At 38.9% G+C, this 21,189-nt stretch overlaps 1 protein-coding gene across 1 annotated transcript; it reads right to left on the bottom strand.

Annotated features, from left to right (window-relative positions):
• Positions 1-669: 669 nt before the first annotated feature.
• On the bottom strand, positions 670-20,968 carry LOC137947843 (regulator of nonsense transcripts 1 homolog). Its single transcript, XM_068793645.1, has 29 exons — positions 20,322-20,968; positions 10,613-10,864; positions 10,319-10,489; positions 10,099-10,149; positions 9,854-9,946; positions 9,638-9,733; positions 9,369-9,419; positions 9,101-9,219; positions 8,823-8,931; positions 7,501-7,623; positions 7,317-7,388; positions 6,890-6,961; positions 6,728-6,794; positions 5,859-6,001; positions 5,713-5,784; positions 5,497-5,625; positions 5,200-5,355; positions 4,982-5,095; positions 4,786-4,884; positions 4,631-4,708; positions 4,384-4,518; positions 4,190-4,264; positions 3,959-4,076; positions 3,323-3,699; positions 2,643-2,705; positions 2,482-2,553; positions 2,233-2,364; positions 2,033-2,152; positions 670-1,616 (listed from the first exon to the last, which is right to left on the bottom strand). Exons 1-29 carry the CDS (start codon positions 20,826-20,828, stop codon positions 1,491-1,493), a joined length of 3,792 nt encoding a protein of 1,263 aa, XP_068649746.1. The 5' UTR covers positions 20,829-20,968; the 3' UTR covers positions 670-1,490.
• Positions 20,969-21,189: the final 221 nt, after the last annotated feature.

Raw genomic sequence — 21,189 nt, 5'->3', positions numbered from 1 at the left:
ATTGTGTACCTCCATTCCTTGCCCATCTTTACTTTAGTCTATAGCCAATTCTATCTTTTGCGAATTTGGGTCCATAATTTATCCCAAAATAACCAACTAAGTAGAGGAACTAACAAACTCAAGATATTTGTACTTAATATTTCATATGAGACTATTCTTTAACACTAACACTTTTTTCTAGTGTTAGATTTAGGATCCCATAATTATATTGAAGTTAATAAGCACAAGAGAGAAAAAACCAAAGATGAAATGGAGAAGGAGAAGAAGATTGAAAGAAAAAGAAAGAATCAATGTCAAGAGATAGAGATTGAGAAAGGAGGGAAGAAGGATTAAGTTAAGTGACATCATCATTACCCTTCACCCAAAGAAAGGAAATAAAAGGACTACAAACAAAGGTAAATTATATCATACTACTATATTTCAATCTAATCTTCCAACACTCCATGGTAGATGCCCCAACTTACTATATATGATTCAACTTGAAGCCTTGTCAAATTCTTATAGTAAAGGTACCAAATACCCCTACTTTGTTATTATCCTAAGAGCCACCACACCTAATACAATATCAAATTTTTACATCAAACACTTAATAAAAACTAACTACAAAATTAAAACTAATCAACCAAAAGAGTTCAACATCTATTAATTAACACACAAAAACAAAACGAATGACAGTTCAGAGATTGAACCTCACATCACTTAAAAATCTTGTAATTTTTCTTGTTATGGTTATGAGTGAATGTTATGTGCTACATATTTAACTTATGCTCCAGATAAAACATGGTGCACAAAGCAAATAACCACATGGCACCACCATACTATTTATGTATCACAACCTTGTTTAATCGTGATGTAAAATGGGACGACAACATACGCTGCTGCCCCACATCATTCTCATCATTATTATCCTATTTCCTATCAATTCATGAGGCACTCAAGAGGGAGTTGAATCAAAATAGAACACATACATAAGGTGAATCCAAATAGGCCTTCTGCCGCTGTACAAATGAGGGTCTGGAACAGCTCCGCTTTGACTGGAATAACCCACCCGTTTCTTCGTATGAATATCTCCATTCTGTATCTTTATCATCTATATCAGCAGCAGCAACAGAGTGCATACACTTCTTTACATGCATGAGGAACTCAGGCCCATCTGGAGGGCCTCTTCATTATGTTTGGGACACTCCCTCTGACGAAATGACTCCACATCTCTCAAAACAACAGAAAACTTCCAAGGATCTGGGGTTAACCTTCCACCATTCTGGTTGTTGCAGCCCATGCATGGGCGCTGAGACCTGCCCTCTGTCCTCTGCCATCTCCAATCCAATCATGCTCGTAGTATCAACCACCACCCAGTATATTATTGAGAGAGTAAAATGACCTCAAAACAGGTGATCAGGAGAGCAAAGTATCGGCACACATGTTAGCTACAACCAACTTGCTGGATGCAAAGTGTGTAACCCATCACTGTAATACAGCCCTATCGTGGCTCAGCCATTGTAGTGTAGTTTCTGATTTTGTGCAGTCTGGCCCTGCTGTTGCTGTGCAGTCTGCAAGTTTATGGGCTGAGAGTTATACTGTGTGAATGGCTGAGAGTAGAGAGGATTCATTAGGCCCTGCAAATGAAAGAACTTTGCCACGTTCAGCTGTCTAAAGCATAGCATACAAAGGTAGAGAAACTCAAGATAATTCTTAGCCATAGTTCACATCCAGTTGGACTTTGAATGCATGCAGACATGTATAGAAACTCAAGACAACTATTTTAGCCATATTCACATCCATTTGGACTTTGAATGCATGCAGACAGGAAAAATGAATGGCTTTTCCGCAAATATTTATTTAACCCAAAGGAAAGAAAAACAAATGACAGAAGAGACTGCATTTGCAATAAATAAGAGGACAAACCATAAAAGTTGTTCAATAAAATCAAGGAACCAAACTACTTGATCTGGAATGTTGATGGCGTCAGTTACTTTATTTGTCAAGATAAAAATGAGTACTTAATGAATAAGTCTTAGCCATAATATTTGACCTGTGATTGAAGAGGACTTGGGCCTGGTACACCAAAGTGTGATTGTGAAGATTCATCTTGCTGGTGCTCATTAAAGCTAACTTGTGTAAATAGACCTTGAGACCCATGAGGCATGTAGTCCTGTACAAATTTCATATGAAAATCAATAACCAGAAAAAAATTGCAGTACCAGCATAAGCAGAATACAACTTCAAGAGAACCTGAGATATGAAGTCATTTCCAGTGCCCAAGTGAGAATATCCACCCTGAGTATTTTGGTTGAGGAAGCTTCCAGGGAACCCAGTCTGGGTTCCTCGAGCGACATAATCAACTCCATACCCACTCTGAGAAGCCTGTGTTGCAATGAACATAACAAGGATGTCAAGATCTTGACAAGTGCCTCGTTCAGCATATTGAAATGGTGTAATGCACAAGTTGCAAGCAAATTTACAGAACAGTTTTCTATATACCTGTGTAGAAAAATCTGGCACGTTATATGCAACATGTGATCCTTGGCTTTTGAAGTCATCACCAAGAAAATCCTGTTATGATGTAACAAGTGGAAAGTATGTCAGGAATCTAGAGGAGAAAGAAACAAAAGGAATACCTACATGCTTGCAACATAGTGCACCTGAGACATGCCGCCCATAGAAAATCCTTCACGGAATGTCTGGCTCAGACCCTGAACAGGCATCTACATATTAATAGAGAAGGATGATCATGTTAGACTGATGTCATCTACGAATTTTATGAAAAAAATAAGGAAACAAAAACATTTAGTAGAACACAAGAGGACACATTACATGGAAATACAGACTTGTAAAAAAAACTGTTGGAAGATATGATGTTATTAGGGTGGCACTAATGTAATTAGTTTATGTTTTTTGTCTCTTATTCACTCTTATTAGGGTGAAGGGTATACTTGTAATATTGATATGTTTGATACCTATAAATATAACTTATGAGGGAGGGTTTGGCCCGAGTCCAAAACCCTAGTTACCTCCTCTCTTGGACATGTATCATATTATCTCCTCTCTCTCTCTTCTTTCGTCTTCCTTCCTTCTTTTGCCTAAAGTTATTATCTATGGAATCCTGATCAACATGGCATCATAGCAAGTACTCATATGTGGGCCACCACCTAAACTATCCACTTGTTTATTAATTGGGTCCAAGGCCCATCCCAAAATTACTAACCAACTTAGGAAACCTTGTTCCTAACTAATAAACTCAAGATCTTTGTACTCACTAATTCATGTGAGACTATTCCTTAAACAAAAACAAGAAGAAAAAAAAAAAAAAAACTTGGCAAACCTGAGTCATAAGTCCTGTTTGAGATAGTGGGGCCCCAACAGATGGTTGACTATTTGGATTTTCCAAAGCAGGAAAATTAAAGGATGTCCTTAGATTCCCAATAGGTTGCTGGGAACCTTGCTGATGAGAGAGATGACCACCTATTGGACCGCCAGCATTGCCTCGTCCAGCTCCAAAACCCCTGATTCCTGCCTGCGGCACCTGAGGAACAGCACCAATTGGTCCATGGACAGCCCCACGAGTTGGAATAGAATATGGTTGAGAATGTGGTCCACCAGGAAATTGAGGGAGAGGGATTCGTGGCACAGCAAATCCAGCTGGATGAAGACCAGGTTTGTGGGTACCATTGGGTGGTCCAAACTGCATATAAGAATGACCTGCAGGTCGGGAAATAATTCTAACAGCATTAGTTTAACTTGTTGAATGAGATTGTTGCACCAAAAAGAAAGCACCGAAACAAACACCAGGCACACTGGTGAGCTCATTCAGAATTAAAAGTGATCCAGAAATCCACATTTTTTATTGAGCTTATACATTTTTACTAACCATATTTCTATTGTGCATTCAGAGCAATTCCATACAACAGATTTTACTGTACATGAGAGCTGAAATAGACCAAAAACTATATATATATACCTTTTCCACGATTACCCCTTTTATCAGCATTAGGACTTGATGAACCAAGAGAACTGAAGGTATCATTTGACAATGCCCCAGGTCCACCACCAAACAGAAGTCGGCGATCGTTGTAAATCTATTTATGAAAATCCCAATCAAACAAATAATTTTAGAAGATGTATCCAAAAGATCTGGCAAATATAAAACCAAGAAGTAGGATAAGAAACCACTGCACAAAGGGCTTTCTACCTTTTTTGGCTTTTGAAACTGAACCATGCTTTGCTTCAAATTATTAAGTGGACCCTCAACAAGACATTCATGTTCCTGCAGATAAAAATAAATGATTTGACCGTAAATGAGAAGAATAAAAGAAAAAGAAATGACAATCACAAATTTTAAAAGAAAGAACAGTATAACATGAAGTAACAAGAAACATGAGATACCTTATAGTGAGTCAATAAGCTGTTCCATAGGGGTTGTTTGCTAAGAACCTTAGGATTCCCCAATATAACAATTCCATAACGAGCACGGGTCAATGCAACATTCAGCCTCCTTGGGTCATTAAGAAATCCAATTCCCTGCAAAAATTGGCATACAAAATACAGCCAGGATTTCAAGCCGTTTAGAACCCCAGCCTTGTTCCTAAATAAAGGCAAAAAGTATTAGATAGAGTCACATAATTTAGCCCACCTGATGTTCATTGCTCCTCACACAGGACAAAATTATGTAATCTTTCTCCCTTCCCTGAAAAGAATCAACACTTGCGACCTATAAAGAACAATGAAGTTACAGTAGCCATCACTTACAAACAGTAAAAGAAATATCAGCTCAAATGCAGAAATAACCTCAATTTCCTTGTAAAGCTGCTGTCTAAGAGCCCCATTTCTTGACATATAGTTCACAATGTACGCCCTTTGCCCCTCATATGGTGTTATAACTCCTATCTGCAGATATTTTGGATTTATAATAGCTAAAAGTCAAAAACTGGGAAAAAGAAAGATAACAAGCAATATATATATATATATATATATATTAGCATACCTGACTAGGAATCACACCACTCCGCAGAAATGTGGTGACAATTTTTTCCACATTTGCAGCCTCAGTTCTATTTAGGTAGGATGTCCCACTGGCACTTATCTCCTCTTGTCCCATCTAGAGAATATCAATCACATGGCCATATAATCATTCGCATGTTACTCAGCATAAGCTTACAAAAAGCAAAAATCATCAGTCAAATCAAACGTCAAAAAATTTACCTGAACATAAAAGAACATTGGACGATTTGGCACAGGCCAGGGAAAGTCTATCCCAGTTGTTTGCCTCTCATTGATGGTCACCCCATTCTGAAGGGTACCTTCATAGAAGCTGTTTGAAGGAAATTCTGATAAACAAGGATGCATTCGATATTGAACCTGCAATCACCACCAACGTGAACAAGTAGAATAAAAATGAAAGGGCTGGGGATCAATTAGCGATTGTGTGCTAAACTAGACAAATACAGAGGTAATAGAAAACTGGAAAACTCTTCTGGAAAGAAACAACACAACTCTTACCTGCAATCTAAAAGGTTTCACTCCAAGTAGTACAAGACGCTCAAAGAGGGACTGAGCTAGACCAGCACGAGCTGCTTTCTTGCACATAATCACTGGACCTAGTTGACAATGGTCCCCAACTAAAATAACCTTATTTAAAAAAAATATAAATATTAGAGTGGAGAAACTATCAAAGGCTAAATAACAGCAAGTTCAAGGAAAACCATGATAAATTACCTGTTTGACCCCGAGAACCAAAGGGATAAGACACTCAGGCTCTGTTGCCTGGGTAGACTCATCAATAAGCACCTGCATAAAAAAAAATTAATTGAACAAAAAGGACAGTGGAAAAAATAAATCATATGCAAAAGGCATTTTCTGACCTGGCGAAATCTGAAGTTTGCCAATCGAGGATCACCTGCACCAACACATGTGCAGCAAATGACATCAGCACTCTGCGATATTTCCCTCTCAGTAGCACGTTTCAGAGCCTTGTACTTCTTTTCATCACTGCTTGATAGTTCCCCTGCAATGAGTGCAAAACCAGATCAAACTTGAGATTAATTTTCTGTTCTTTTTTAATATGCTTCCAATTACTTTCCTTCTACATAAAATTTACTATCACTGTATTTTCAATAAAGAGAGATATGTATTGTCACTAAAAATTAATTTCAGGTTCACAATTAAGCCTCCAAAATTTTGACCTGCCAAGTGACAAAATGTTAATGTTCCAGATGTCTTGTTAGTTGTTGTTGTTTTTTTTTTGAAATAGGTCTTGTTAGTTGTTTTTTTTAAATAAAATGGGTCTTGTTAGTTGTTTTTAGTGCAGGCTACAGGTAAAGTACTTTACAACTGACTCATGTAGCCCCCAGCAACATAAAAGGAAAGCAGAACTAAAGGTTCAATCCATCTGGCCAAATTTGAGACAATTTCTCAAAACATATAATAATGTACAAACACGATATAGCACAAATAATGACATCTATCATTACTGGGGGAAAAAAAAGGTTACACTGGAATGTAGAGAATATCAGCTGAAATTTAAAAGCACAATATCACTAAAAATATATATACATATCCTTAATAAAAGCAGTCTTTCAGATGAATGTAAATACAAAATAAAGCCTAGAATCTCATAAATCTGCATACAAGTTCCAAGAGTTTTATAAATATTGTCAACAGCCAAAATAACTTCTTGTTGTCCCCTCTTCCTTAAATTAGCTATAAAGGAAAAGCGTGAAGAATGCCAAACCTTGTTCATCTTTCAATTGTTGAAGCTTGTGCAGTTCACTTTTTTCAGAAGTGTCAAGATGCCTGACCTGCAAATACCATTTGAAACAGTCATAAATATTGGTAAAATCTCATCTATGCTTCTTACAAGAAAGCTGCAATGTTACACTACCAATATAATGACCTGATAGTGTAGTGTCAAGTGCTCAACAGGTGAGCTAACAGCTTCCCTTGATTTTGCACATAATCTGACTACCTTTAAATCAAGCAAAAGAAAATAAGTTAAAACCAAAGACATTTTCCTTTTTAATTTTTAACTTGAATAATATTTTCAAAGCAAATAATTGAGAGAAACAAATGGCTCCTTTTGATAGGTTTTTTTTCTTTGAATGGCTTTTTGCTGGTTGAAAAGATATACCGCCAACAATACTACCAAGCCTTGCATAACAGATTTTAGCAGGAATAAGTTTCATGATGACCAATCTTAGGAAAATATGAAATAATCCACAATGACCTAGAATCCCCATGATAGGAGGAGAAAAGATAGAAAGAGAAAACTGAGCATTGCATCACGAGTTAAAAAATCCTAAAAGAATCCTAACTGATATTACCTTCAACCCAGTAGCACTAATCTTCTCTGCAAGCTGATCAACAGCAACATTACTAGGGGCACAAACTAAGACCTGAGAAACATTTCAATGGAAAATCAGGCAGTGAATTTTTCAATTTTGAGCTGAAAGCTAAGCACTTCCCTAAAGAGGAACTAAAAAGAATAGTTAGAGAGGATTCAGCCACCTGCCCCTGGCCTTGTTTTGCCATATGATACACAATGGCAGCAGACGTAACAGTTTTCCCTGTACCAGGAGGACCCTGTATTAAACTGATAGGCTTCTGAAGGACGCTCTTAACAGCAAACACCTGTCCAAAGAGAGAGAGAGAATCCATGTAAACAGATTTTGCAGGAGCACAAAGAAGAGACTTAAGAAAAGTAAAATCTAATAAGTGCATTGAGATCATGCAAAAAATATGCATCTGTTTTGCCACGGCAGAATACAACAGTAAGTCATTTATATTTTTTTATTTTTATATTACAAATAGAAAGAGGCAAAATGAATAAGAACAATCTGCAAAAATCTTCTGACAAACACTAGAATCACATCTAACACAGGTAACGGTTCTCCAGCAAGGAACAAGGAATTAAAATAAAAATCAATGCAGAAACCGGTTCATGAAAGAAGTAACATGTAAAACAAGAACGGCATACTACTGAATAAGACCTTCTACCCTCTCCTTTTCCCTGCATGCTCTGACAGAAATGAACTCACAAGAGACCCACATGCTGAATACGTCAATAGCATGGATTTCCAACCCAACTCGACCAGGTTAGATGGGAGGGGTTGGGTCAGATTGGAGAAGGGAAAAGTGGGGGAAGGGGGTTCCCCCAAGTCCTCCCAAATCATGAGGGTGACCTGACCCAGGTTCCTGGTGGCCAAATCGGTTCCCTACAGAACCAGGTTTTCCAACCCTTCAGACCCAGTCAGTCGATACACAACTCGGCTGGGTCAACTCAAATTTTCAAGGGGCGGATCAAGTCCCGGGATCGAACTTGCCCCTTCTCTCCCCTCTCCCCCCAGTCCCATCTCTCCCCAAGTCCGGCTCTAGACTTAGGAACACCTAATCCAAACAGAGGTTTTGAGGAACCTGGGTCAGTTCCCGGATCCAGGTTGGATCACCATGGACAACAGAAACCTAAACAAGCAACTAACAAATATCAGACAGAAAACCCCATAGGCAATTACCAAAACACATGGACTTGTGCTGACATTGTCCCAAAAGACAATTACAACATTTATATTGGACACCAAGTTGCTATAATTCTGGCAACCATAAATGTGAGTGTGCAAGTCAATAGAATTCCCAAATCAGAAAACAATTCCTAAAAACCAGTCAATTGATATGCTATGTAAGTAAAACATCATTATATGACTACTACAAGACCACCAAAATACAGTACAGTATGCAAAATCAAATTGATCTAAAGCCAAACAAAAACGCATATCTGTAGCCGAATTGCAACCCAATTGGCTAAACTTTTCATGTGATTAAAGAGAACAGACCTGAGAAGCATTAAGTTCAGGAAGGCCAGGAGCACCAAAACGACGAGGTAGTGCATTACGAACAACCTGAAGTTCAACTTCATGCCCCAGCAAGTGATGATATATATAGCTGCACAGACACAAAAAAAAAATTCGATTAGCTGCAGCTGGAACAATTTTGCCCACATCACCATTCCCAATACATAGATACAACACAATGCAGTAGGTTTGAGTTCCCAACATAGTACAAATCAGAAAAAGAAAACTATTTCAGCCAGTGAGAGCAACAAGTCACTCACCCACTAACACTTGTTTCATCAACAGCAAAAGTCTTCATTGCTCCCTGCATTCGATCAAAGCTAGTACTCTTCCAGACAAAATCAACACTGAAGCCATGGTTCACATCAACTGGAACACCCTACAAAAAGAAGAATACAGCAGTAAAGATTATGTCATAGTTACAGATGAAAGTCAGGAAACTTCTTACTCTCCACCAGCCACTTCTACAGTTTTTTTTGTGTTCCAGAATCAACATACAAACAGTAAAGAACAGAAAAACTTAAATACCTGACAAGCACGTAGTTCAAGTGCAACTTCCTCTTGTGCAGTTAGCTTGATCTGAGTTCATTAAATAATAGCATACCAATTAAAGCACATTCATGAAATTGAAGTGCTTTCATTACATTATTAAACAAATTGTCCGTGAAATTATTTTATGAAAAGAAACAAAGGAATTCTTCAAAAAAAAAAAACAAAGGAAAAGTTCATCAGAGTTATATTAAAAACCAACATATCTTACCAGAAGAGAACTATTCCAAAATTCAAAAACGACTTACCACATGCCCCACTGACTGCCATGCAGGATGTGTTGCATCACCTGAATAACGTAGCCGCAACTCATCGCCCGGAACAAGCCGCAACTCATTATCTTCCTATAGCATCATTATTAACACATTAATTATGAACCACCCAAAATATTACCAACAAATATCATAAATAACCCGCAAATGTGATAAATACTGAAAATTAGATAATTCACCCAAATTTAATACCTTTGGGAATACAAAGTACGCAATCCGCTTCTTATTCAAACCAATATCCCAACGTATGGTTACACTATCCTTACTTTGGGATTCTTTCATCATCTAAAGAAAAGAAAGAACCATGTCAATTTAAATTTATGAGCAGAATCCTGAAATCTGCTAAATAAAACCTAAAAAAGAATCAACCCCCCATTTCACACTTCAAGATGAAAGTTTATATAGCTAAAAAGGTATGACAGAGAGCAAGTACTAACTTTATCATAGTCGGCTTCAAGTTTGACAAGTGGGGCAAACACATTTTGATACTGCAACAAAAAAAAAAGAATTTAACAAATTCAGATCCAGAGGTACAGCTACTAGCTTCAAAAAGAAGAAAAATAAAGGAAAATACATAAAAAAAAAAGTGTAACAGTATCCAAAGTAAAAGAAACTCTCATATTCACAATTAATGCTTCTTAGAGTCGAAACAGTTACCTGGTAGGCATCTTCATACTTCAAAGCAACAGGTTGAGGTTCATCATCTACTCCAGGCTTCTCAAGATCTTGAAGACTAGCATCAGGATTTGTTTTCCATAATTCCTCTACTTTATTGATCTGCTGAGCACTAATTTGTCGTGCTCTCAACTGCTCCTGTTCAGATGGGATCTACAGTTGCAAAAGAAACTAATTCATGACGAAAATAAGTTTGAAATTGATCCTAGAAAAACATCAACACCTGAATGGTTATCTATAAGAAAACAAACTTGAAAGATGTTCATGAAACCATACCTTCACAAGCCATTGCAAGAAACACCTATCGTCAATAAGTGGGCACCACTGGCTCAAGTCCCAGTTCATGTCCTTCAGTGCATTGACACTCAGACAAGGCTCACGACATAAGAGAACAACTACGCTCTCAGTCTTGGCAGATATAAACCCCAAAAGGAATACATTTCGGCAACCACAATTATAACATTCAAGGATTGTTTCCCCCAAGGGGCTATCTTTATGAAGACAAACTTCCTTGTGCTTTGCACGGACCTACCACAAAATGAGATGTAAAGACCACCATCAGCTCAGTTGACTACCGTAAAAAGATCATTCAAACACATATAGAAAGTAGCAGGCACTAAGTGGCCAATAATAAGCAAATTTAACCAATAGCACCTTATAATTTTAAGCTTTAGTAGAGGCACATATTTTTCCCTTTTGAAATAGACTAGAGTAAAAAGATAATTTTTAACACATACAACAAGTAGCAGGCACTAAGTGGCCAATGATAACAAAACATAATAACAACTTACAGTTTTTAAGTTTTAGTTGGAATACATATTTTTCCCTTGTGAAATAGTGAAATAAACAATCAGCCCACACCAAGGGGATTGACAACTTATCTTTTTATGTCTGAATGGAATTATTTTCAGAAACTTCCCAAAATGGACAAACAGTATGTTCTAATAAACAGTAACTCTATGCAAGCTATGAATTTGAATTTGAATTTGAAGGAGAAAATCAAGGTTTTGTCTAATTCTGAAATAACAACTAAATAATTTGATATACACACAAAGAAAAGAATGAATGATTGCTACAAACATAATCAAAATTGAAGGAGATACACACTAAGAATTAAGCTGGAAATGCCAGATTATACTACTGTTACTGAGCAAAAGTCTGAAACTGCAACAATTGTGGTTGCCTTTTTTATCAAACTAGGACAAAACAATAATGGGATCAGGAACTCGGCACCTGACAAGGCAAAATGCTGCAGTTATCAAACCAGAAATAGATATGACCATATGCTTCCTACAATTTTTTTTTTTTTTTTGTGAAATTGTGCATAGCTTTTATTGTGCCTGAAGCATTGAAAAGTACAACAGAAGCTACTATCTTTCTACTATCTTTGATTATCTGCATTACAGAACCCGTGAAGGGGGTCAAAAATCACAGCGTTTTTAAGAACAGCCTGTCCCATAAGAATCCCGGAAATAAAAGTTTGCAGGGCAAGGTAAAAATATAATTACATACACTAGGAAATTTTGCTATATCATCATTATGAAGAAGAGGCACCTCTAAAAGTTGTGATGCACCATTTCCACTCAACTAGCAGAATAATAGCTTCGATGAGACCACGGAATTTCAATGAAATTTAGGAAGCTCCATACCAAATCCACACCCCTCAGGCCACATGCCATATAAATGTCCAGCCAGAGAATTTCCACTGCATGCATGCTTGTAATCCTAGAGATTTCACCTAGATACTAAGCACCAAACTCCTCGCCACTCTTTTTTTAAGAAAACCCCTTACCACGCTTATCTACCTAATTAGTACAATTTGTCTCCTTTAAAGTCAAACCTCAGATATCATGGGATCTTAAAATGTAACTGAGGTTGTATACACATGACATTTTTTTTTAAATGGTGCAAAGCTCTTATTCATGAGAACTAGAAAGCCAAACTAGTACAACACAGGTACAGCAAAGGACACAACTTATAATACAGGCACTAGATAGCCTCCTCTAGATGTCAAGCGAGGATCAGGTACAAAGGGAAGCTTGGCTGACTCCAGAATTGGCAAGCTTGTCTGCAATTCAGTTGACTGATCTGGAAATTTTGCTCCAGACAATGTGCCACTCATCAGATAGATCTGAAATCTCATCAAAGATCTTTCTCATAGCCCAGGGAGCTGAATTCCTTTTGCAGCCCAGCCAATGAGAAGTGCAGAGTTGCCCTCTAGGATTAAGGGGCCACTGCAGAGTTGTTTGATTAGCTTGATGCCTTCCAAAAGAGCTAGGAATCCTTCTACATTAGATGAACAGCAACCAGCTGGACCTCCCTTGGCTGTTTCTGATAATTCCTCCCACTCCAGCAGGCCCTGGAATTCCTTTAGAGGATCCATCAAAGTTTAGTTTAGACAAGGAAAATGAAAGGGGCTGCCATTCTACCATCACCTTTGGTTTAGAGGCACCAAAATGGATTATCTTTCCCCATAATTTCCAAATGGTGGTGCTTGGGAAAGGGGGTAAGGCATGGAGGCTGTATGCCCATAATAATGTGCTGTGAAGTACCTTTTCTATGACCCCACCCATTGAACTACTTTTGGCTTCAAATGTTCTGTTTGTTTCTCTCCAACCACAGGTGCCAAGGGACTGCAGCTACAGCTGATTTCCATAAAGCTTTTCCATAGATGGCCAAGGCGCACGAGTGTCATTGTTGTATAAGGAGGTTGAGTGATAGGGGCATACAGAGGGAGATGACAAACTTCAGAAATATGGCACTTCAAATCGATCTACTGAATCTGTAGTGTATGAGAATGTGGTCACAGCTCTCTTCCTCGTCACCAAAGAGCTTGCAAAGTGAGTTTACAATCTGCTGTCATCTCTTAGTTAGTTCATTACAAAAGAGTATCTTTGCATGAGCAGCAGCCCATAGAAATTACAGGCCCTTTTTAGAGGCCAAAAGTCCCCAAACTAAACTAGGGCCTTGGGAACTGATATGGGGAGAGTAATCTGGCATTTGTAGAAAGAGGTTACCGATAATTGACCTGAGGGCAGGGCTTCCATATTATTTCCTCGTCCCTGAATTGAAATGTAGTGTGCCTCCAGGAATGTAAGTAAGTTAGTTAAGTAAGTTAGTTACTTCCTCTGTTTCAAGATCATTTACATTATTCCTCAGGTGTAAATTCCAGCTCCCATGAATTTCTGTAACTCTGGATTCCAGTACTGAGATCTGTTTGTTCTGAGCAAGGTTGAACAATCTTGGGAATTCTAGGCATAGTGGCCTATCCCCCACCCAACAATCCGTCCAGAACTTGACTGAAGAACCATTTCTAACATGGAATCTGAGGTGTTGTTTCAATTTTGGTTTTTGCTTCAGGATTGATTTCCATATGCGAGATTGTATGCCTGGATTGCCACTAGGAGGTAGCCCATGCTGGGGAGTCCCACCATATTTTGCATCAATTACTTTACTCCATAGCGATCCTTTTTCAGTGGCATATCTCCAAATCCACTTTGACAGCAGTGCCTCATTCATGGTTTTGATTTTGTTAATACCAAGTCCACCATGTTCTATTGGTGAGCAAACTTTATCCCATTTGAACAGGGGCTATTTGAATAGATTTGAACTACCACACCATCAAAATTTTTTCCAAATTGCTTCCAGTTTGGATGCCACACTTGCTGGACAATATAGTAAGGACAGGAAATAATTTGGGAGAACCGCTAAGGTAGCTCTAATTAGTGTGGTTCGGCCTGCTTGTGAGAGTAACTAACCTTTCCATGTATCCAATCTTCTCTGGCACCTGTTTGGAATTGGTTGACAATGTTGTTTAGTTACTCTAACATAAAAGAGTGGCATCCCAGATAGGTTGAGGGCAGCTGTAGAGGGTGCAACCTAGCATTTGAACCATTTGGTTTTGCATGTAACCACTAAGATTGAGGCCTATTAATCCAGATTTTCTCCAATTTATACTTTGGCCCGAGTAGATCTCATATAAGTTCAATAGTGCTTTGATATTAAAAATGTGCTCTAGCTGCCCATCACATAGTACAACTGTATCATCTGCAAATTGGAGAATTGGGACCCTTATTTGTTGTGCTCTTAGCTAAAGTCCTAATATCCATCCCTTTTGTTGTCCAGTGTATGTCATTGAGCAGAGTGCTTCACTGACAACATCAAACAGTAAGAGAAAGAGAGGATCGCCTTGCCTTAAGTCCCTGAAGCTGTCAAAGTATCCTTTTATTGAGCCATTGAGAACAATAGAGAAGTTAACCAAGATATTGCAGCTTTGAATCCAACCCCTCCCTCTTCCTGGGAAGTTCATCTTGATTAATAGTGAGTCGAGGAATCACCAGTTTACTACATCAAAGGGCTTCTAGAAGTCCAACTTGAAGATTACCCCTTTCATACCCTTTCAGTGTAGTAGTGCATGAGCTCATGAATGGTGAGGGCTGAGTCTAGGGTTTGCCTTCCTTGCAATAAGGCAGATTGGTTGTTGCTTATCTCCGAGGGTAGGACTTCCTCGATCTGTTTGCTTGCACACTAGATAGCTTCTTGTAATGGCTTGATATGACACTTATGAAGTTATGGGTCTAAAATATGTTGAACAGCAGGCACCCTCCTTCTTGGGGATTAACGTAATGAAAGAGGAACCCACAGTCTTTGCTGGATTCCTTGATCACTCAGAATTCTTCAAATAATCTCATGATGTCACCCTTCAGGACTTCCCATCCAGTCTTATAAAAGTCAGCCATGAACCCATCTGGTCCAAGTGTTTTCTCACTTAGCATAGCTTGTATGGCCTCTTCTATTTCCTCCAATGTGAAACTGTTTTTCCAAGCTCTACGCCTGTTCTGCCAATAGTGTGTTCAGATTCAATGCCTCTCAAAAAGGCCTAGTGGTTGCCTAGAGTTTTGCAAAATGTGACATGATTTCAGTGGTGATAGCATCTTTCAGTATTATGGTTTGACCGTTTATTCTGAGAGCTGTAATCATGTTTCTTCTTCTATGTTTTGAAGCAATAGCATGAAAAAAAATTGTATGGGCATCCCCCTCTTTCACTCACTTATATCTAGCTCTTTGTTTCCAGAAAAATAGTTCCTGGTTGACAGTTGTTTCAAAAGCTTCTCTGAGCATGTCTCTCTCTATTCCAGTACAGAGAGTGTTTTTTGTTCCGCTTTTCTATCAAATTCCTGTACTTTTTGTAAGAGGCAGTTTTTTCCTTCTCAAAGTTTAACTATCTTACCACTCACCATGCCTTGGTTCTTTGTTTCAGCAGTTTGAGTTTTTAGCAGAACTGGTAGGTTGCTGAACCTGCTATGTTGCACTCCCGCCGCCAGGATTGCAGTGCATGGTCTACGATAAAATCTGAGAAACATTGCGGTAGTATGTCTGTTTCTACCTCTCTCAAAGCCATATCTGATTACATTGAAATCACCACAGATCACCCATGACAGGTACCACAGTTTCAAAATAGCTGAGAACTCCCCCCACATTTCCTGCCACTGAGAGTAGCAGTTTGGTCCGTATACTGAAACCGATGCCTAGTGAGCCCCCTCTTTGACTGATTTAAAGTGGATTGCAAGTATATGTTGTTCCACCTCTGATTTGATCATTTTCAAATGTCGATGATCCCAGAGAATTGCCATTCACCCAGTCGAGCCCTCTGCTTTGGCTTCTATCCATTTTAAACTCCTTGTGTACCAAATGTCTTCGGCATGCTGAATGGTTATTCCAAACAATTTTGTTTCTTGAATGAAGGTTATTGTTACTTTGTTTTTTTTTTAACGTCTCTCTAACTACTACTCTTTTGCCATGTAGACCCAGAGGGTGAGGTTAAGTCACCCTCTTGGATTAAGGACAAAAGGCCAGACTGAAACCCAACAACACACTAATGAAGAAGAAGATGTAACAACAAGAGATTGGAGTCCAATATCTCCACAGAAGCTCAACACTACAAATCACCACATAATCACTGGCTATGTGTCAACCTCAACAGACAATTAAGAAGGGCTTCGAGTTCTACCCCTTCAAAGTCAAAGATGTATAAAGGATCATCATAAGAAAGAACAACAGCCCCTCTTATTGGCAAAAAAATTCCTTTGAATCCTGCATGACCTAGAGTCCCAAAGGGACACCCATTGAAATTTAATTTGGTTACACCATCAAGAGGGTTCCAAGCAACAATGACCAACTACTTGGACACTCAATTGTTTCTTGTATTTGGACTCACATTCCGAGATCCGCTAATTCGGTAGCAGATGTGTTTGCTAGGCAGGGAACTAAACTACAATCGCTGGTTGTAAGGGATAAGCTCCCCCAAATTTTGTAAAATTTTGTTATCTCTCGTTTTATTAATACATCTTTATCAAAAAAAAAAAAAAAAAACTACTTGGACGCTTAGAGATTGCAATCACTCTCCAACTGCTTCAAATCTTACCAACCTCCCCCACCGAGCCCTACAGCCCCGCTGAATTCATCAAAATGGTAAGCCCAGCCAATTACCAACTTAATGATGCTATCGAAAATTTGATCGACAAAGCAGAATTCTGCCTAAGATGCCTATGGGCCCTCTAAAGTCATATCTTCAAAGAACATGAGCAAGGCAGGATTGTCATAGCAATTCACCCAACCTAAGCCCTTCAAGGTAGCTGGGAAGCAGAGTAGTGGGTTGAACTTGAGCAAAAATGTTGATCAAATCCTCCATGAGTAATCAGAATGCGATAAGAGATAGTCAATGGACCCATTTGAATCTCTCCTCTAGTCAATGGACTCATTGAATCTACCCGATAGAGGAAAATTAACCGTGTTTATACCCCTTTGCTGCAATTTGTCGAAGGTGAGAATCCTACCACGGCAGTGATCACCATACAAAAACAGCATTTCTGGAGACCCCCAAGCTAGAAAAGCAATGTAAGGAGAGAACTAGAACGAAGGAGAACCTCATAACACAAAGCCTTCGTATTGAAGCCCAAAGGTGTTGAGCCCCAAATCAACTTGTCACTTGCATTATAGCCTTGGAATTATCACCAGTCTAACACTGCTAAGAGGCAAATATCATCCTCACCCTCAACATCAGAAACATTTCTTCTCAATTCAAGGTTTCGCCTGCTCATCCCAACCCAAAGCCTACCATCTTGCATCAACAAATCAGTAATCCAGGTTATATTATTGGACCTTGGAAACGAGAATCTATAGGGGAATCCCCCCGCCAATGGTCAGTCCAAAACCTAATCCCATTTGCTGCTGTGAATATCAAATCTTGAGCGACTTTATCGTTTAGGAAGAAAGTGATGATATTTTTCCATAGAAGAGATAACTGCACCACTGATTCTTTGTATCCATTAGCAACAATCATCGATTACCAGTTTAGCTTCATCAACTTTTCTTTATATCAAGCAACTATAAGATTCAGATTTCCAGGACCACTTCATCAATAAGGCATTGTTCATGAGACCTTAGTCATTCGCCCCTAAGCGTAACTATTGAGAAGATAATAAATATCAACCTACCTAACTATAATGGAACTCAGATCCTTCTAATTCACCATTCCATAGGGACCTATTTCCAAGAGCTTTGAACTTTCAAGGACACTAACAGCACATTGAAAGAAGAATATAAAAGGGTAGACATTCATGAGCACAAAGTTGCTGAGAATGAGTCTTCCAGCTTATGATGGAAGATTGCCCCTCCTCAAAGAAGGCCTTTTCTCCATCTTCTCAATGATGGGGTTTCAAAGCTATTGTCTGACTGTTTGCATAACAGATGAAGCCCCAAATAAGTTGAAGAAAGACATGATGGCTTACACCCAAGCATTCCAGCCATCTCAGCCACACCATGAGAGTCCTAATTTACCCCATATAAGGAAGTTTTTCCACAAATACAATTGATCTTCTGGCCAAAAAGAAGAATGTAAAAGCTCATAGAAGAGCTTTTATATTTAATATCTGATTCATATTCCCATTGAAAAGACACAAAGTCTAGGATCTTGAGAGAGAGGAAGAATCCACACAGTATGCTTAGAAGCATAAAATAAAAAGGAAAAGAGTCTCACCAACACATTGAACAAGAAAACATATAGAAAGTCACCTTGCTGCAGCCCCCACAAACTTTTGACGTACGCAAGCACTGTCCCATTGATAAGAACTGAAAAAGAGGCTGATGAAATGCAGCTTCTAATCCAGAACCTCCATCTTCACCAAAATGAAATTGAGGAGCTTCCAACACACCTGGTCACAAGCTTTTTAAAGGTAAAGCTTAATAGCTACCAACCATCTAATGTCTTTACTGAAGTACTCAAAAGCTCGTGGACCATCATTGCTATATCAAGGTGCTTCTACCTTTAATAAAGGCACTCAAGGCAACGTAAATGACCATCGGGAGGGCTAATATCAGTTCTATAACAAAAAAATTGCTGTCTTATAATAGGTCCTTGAACAGCATCATATCTCCCATAAAATAACAGCTAAAAGGCTCCACAAATCTTCTTTACCAACTCCATATCACTCTTATCTACCTAAACAATATATTTTCTATTCCTTTAAAATTCAATCTGAAATACAAAGGATCCTGACAATGCAACAGAGGAAGTACACATTTCTTTTACTCATCTCCTTTTCAGCTCTACAAGAAATGTTTGTCTAACAAAACATCCTAGAAAAGCACAGGCTTTATTAAGTTTCAGAAGTCCTACTAACTCCATCTCGCACTCATCCACCTAAGTAATACAATTTGAAGTCAGAACTCAACTACAATGGATCCTAAAACACCAACTGAGGAAGTACACACAACATTTTCTTTTCCCAATCTTATCTCCTTCCCAGTGTCATAAGAAAAATTATGAAGTCTTACAAAATATCCTTGAAAAGTACCATATCTTCCATCAGATAACAGCTATGAAGCTTTACCAAGCTTGCACAAGTCTTCTTCACAACCTCCAGTTGGCAAGAGCGGTCAACAAAAGGTCATCACAGATTACAATTACAAGATTTTTCACACCAAAGCAGCATTTGAAACATTTAAGACCAGCTACCACATTCTAAACATCAAATGCTAGTAAAATTTTCAGCTCTCATAAAGGCATAAGCCAATTAACATGTAAAATTTCATTTTCCTTGTTCAACATTATTAAAAAAAATTACTTCATTTATGCTCCGGTTAAATTGTACCCCACTAGTATTCTAATATACCACCCACAATATCTGTCAACAAACTTAGAAAGATAAAGTATGGCACATCCTTGACAGGAGATGTATTCAGAAAACAAGAGGTAACAGTACATGGTATTGGCTTTTTTGCGCTGAAGTCACCGCTGTGCTGAAAGGACGAAAAGTGAGGCAGAAGGCCTCCTAGGAGCATCTATCATTGCCAAGACATTATTAAACGGTAAGAGTTTTTTTAAGAAAGGCCTAAGCCAAACAAACAACAAAAATACAACAAGTACCTTGAACATGGAGCTCTAAACATGAGTGATTGAGGACAAACCCCTCCTTAGATGAAAAACAAGCCAAATAATTTGCTGAAGCATCAACATTCGTACATTTAAGAGCTACCGCCTTAATTAATCTCCATCTTCTTCCAATGTCGCCAAGTAGGCCCATTTGTTCCCAAAAGCAAACTAATCTAATTTTGTTCACTTTAAACCCAGGAACGCTTCTTGTGTAAAGTAACAAGCGGATTCTTAAAAGACGGTACCCGCTATTAGCTGTGACTCAGAAAATTATTGTTAGAAGTCTTTAAAGAAAACCGATTAGAATTCTCCTTTTGATTTTCTCCCGTCACCTCCTTAAAACTATCCAATATATAAAACCATCCTCGTACCGCACGATGATCAGATGTCAATGCAGAAATTATCTAACTCGTTTATTTGTTTTCGTCTTTTGCCTTTGATTCCTATATCCATGTCTCTATACACAATAATATCAACCTCTAAGGACAAAGTCGTATCATTAAAGTCGTTCCACACGGAGAATCAAAGCAGGGAACAAGATCAAGTTCTCACCAGGTGATTAACAATATGTGAGCCCGAAGTGTTTCCCCTCGAGTTACAAAACCACTTGCGGCAAGAAGGGACGTTACACCTCACAACACAGGCGGGGTTCTGCACCCCACAGTATCGGCAAGCATGCTCCGTAAAATCCCCCTTTCCAAACTCATAACTTTCATCCTCACCCGTCTCCTCAAAATTCAAGTTGCCCATCCCGGCGGGAAGTGCATCCACGGCGGGAGAATTGCTGCCACCTCGCGCTTTAGACGCGTTGGGCGAGGGCGTGGAAGCGGCGCCGGCATCGGTCTGGAGATCAGCGGGGCGATCAGCCTGGTCAGGTACGGAGTCAGAGGAGGAAAGCCAAACCGAGGAACGAATGGGCTGCGAGAGCTCCCGGAATTCAGGATAGTCATAGTCGTCGCCCTGGGTATTGAACTCGAGGAAGGTGTACGCATCTCCGCCAGTGTCCGGCTGCGACGCCGTTTCATAGAGATTGTTAGGGACGACCGTCTGAGCGGCCATGGTAGAGGGAAGAGCCTTAGGTCAGAGAAGGCTCGAGTTAGGGTTATGCTTTCCGATTTCCAGTTTTAGTGTTAGGGTTTGACGAAGACAGTTGCAAGAGGAATGGGGCAGGCAAAAAAGACGAGAGGGATCTGGAAGAAAAAAATAAAATAAACAACAGAAGGAAAGAAATGGGAAGTTGAATGGAAAGAGCGTCGGTCAGCGAACAGGCGAAGACAACCGTGGCTTCGGTTTTGTTGGCACGGTCCATCTGGGTCACGTGCGAGGGACATACAAGAGAAGACGATCGGGAGTACCAATTTTATCCATATATTCAATATTCTATTTTTTTCGATATTTAAAATGAATATAAATTAAAATT

This window comes from Aristolochia californica, unplaced genomic scaffold (genome assembly GCF_029961685.1).
Source record: "Aristolochia californica isolate CCGP_79_NKW_82.1479 unplaced genomic scaffold, dmAriCali1.0.hap1 SCAF_13, whole genome shotgun sequence".
In the NCBI taxonomy this organism is placed as follows: Eukaryota; Viridiplantae; Streptophyta; class Magnoliopsida; order Piperales; family Aristolochiaceae; genus Aristolochia; species Aristolochia californica.
The sequence above is the reverse complement of the archived record's forward strand: the minus strand, read 5'-3'. Positions and strand labels throughout refer to the sequence as shown.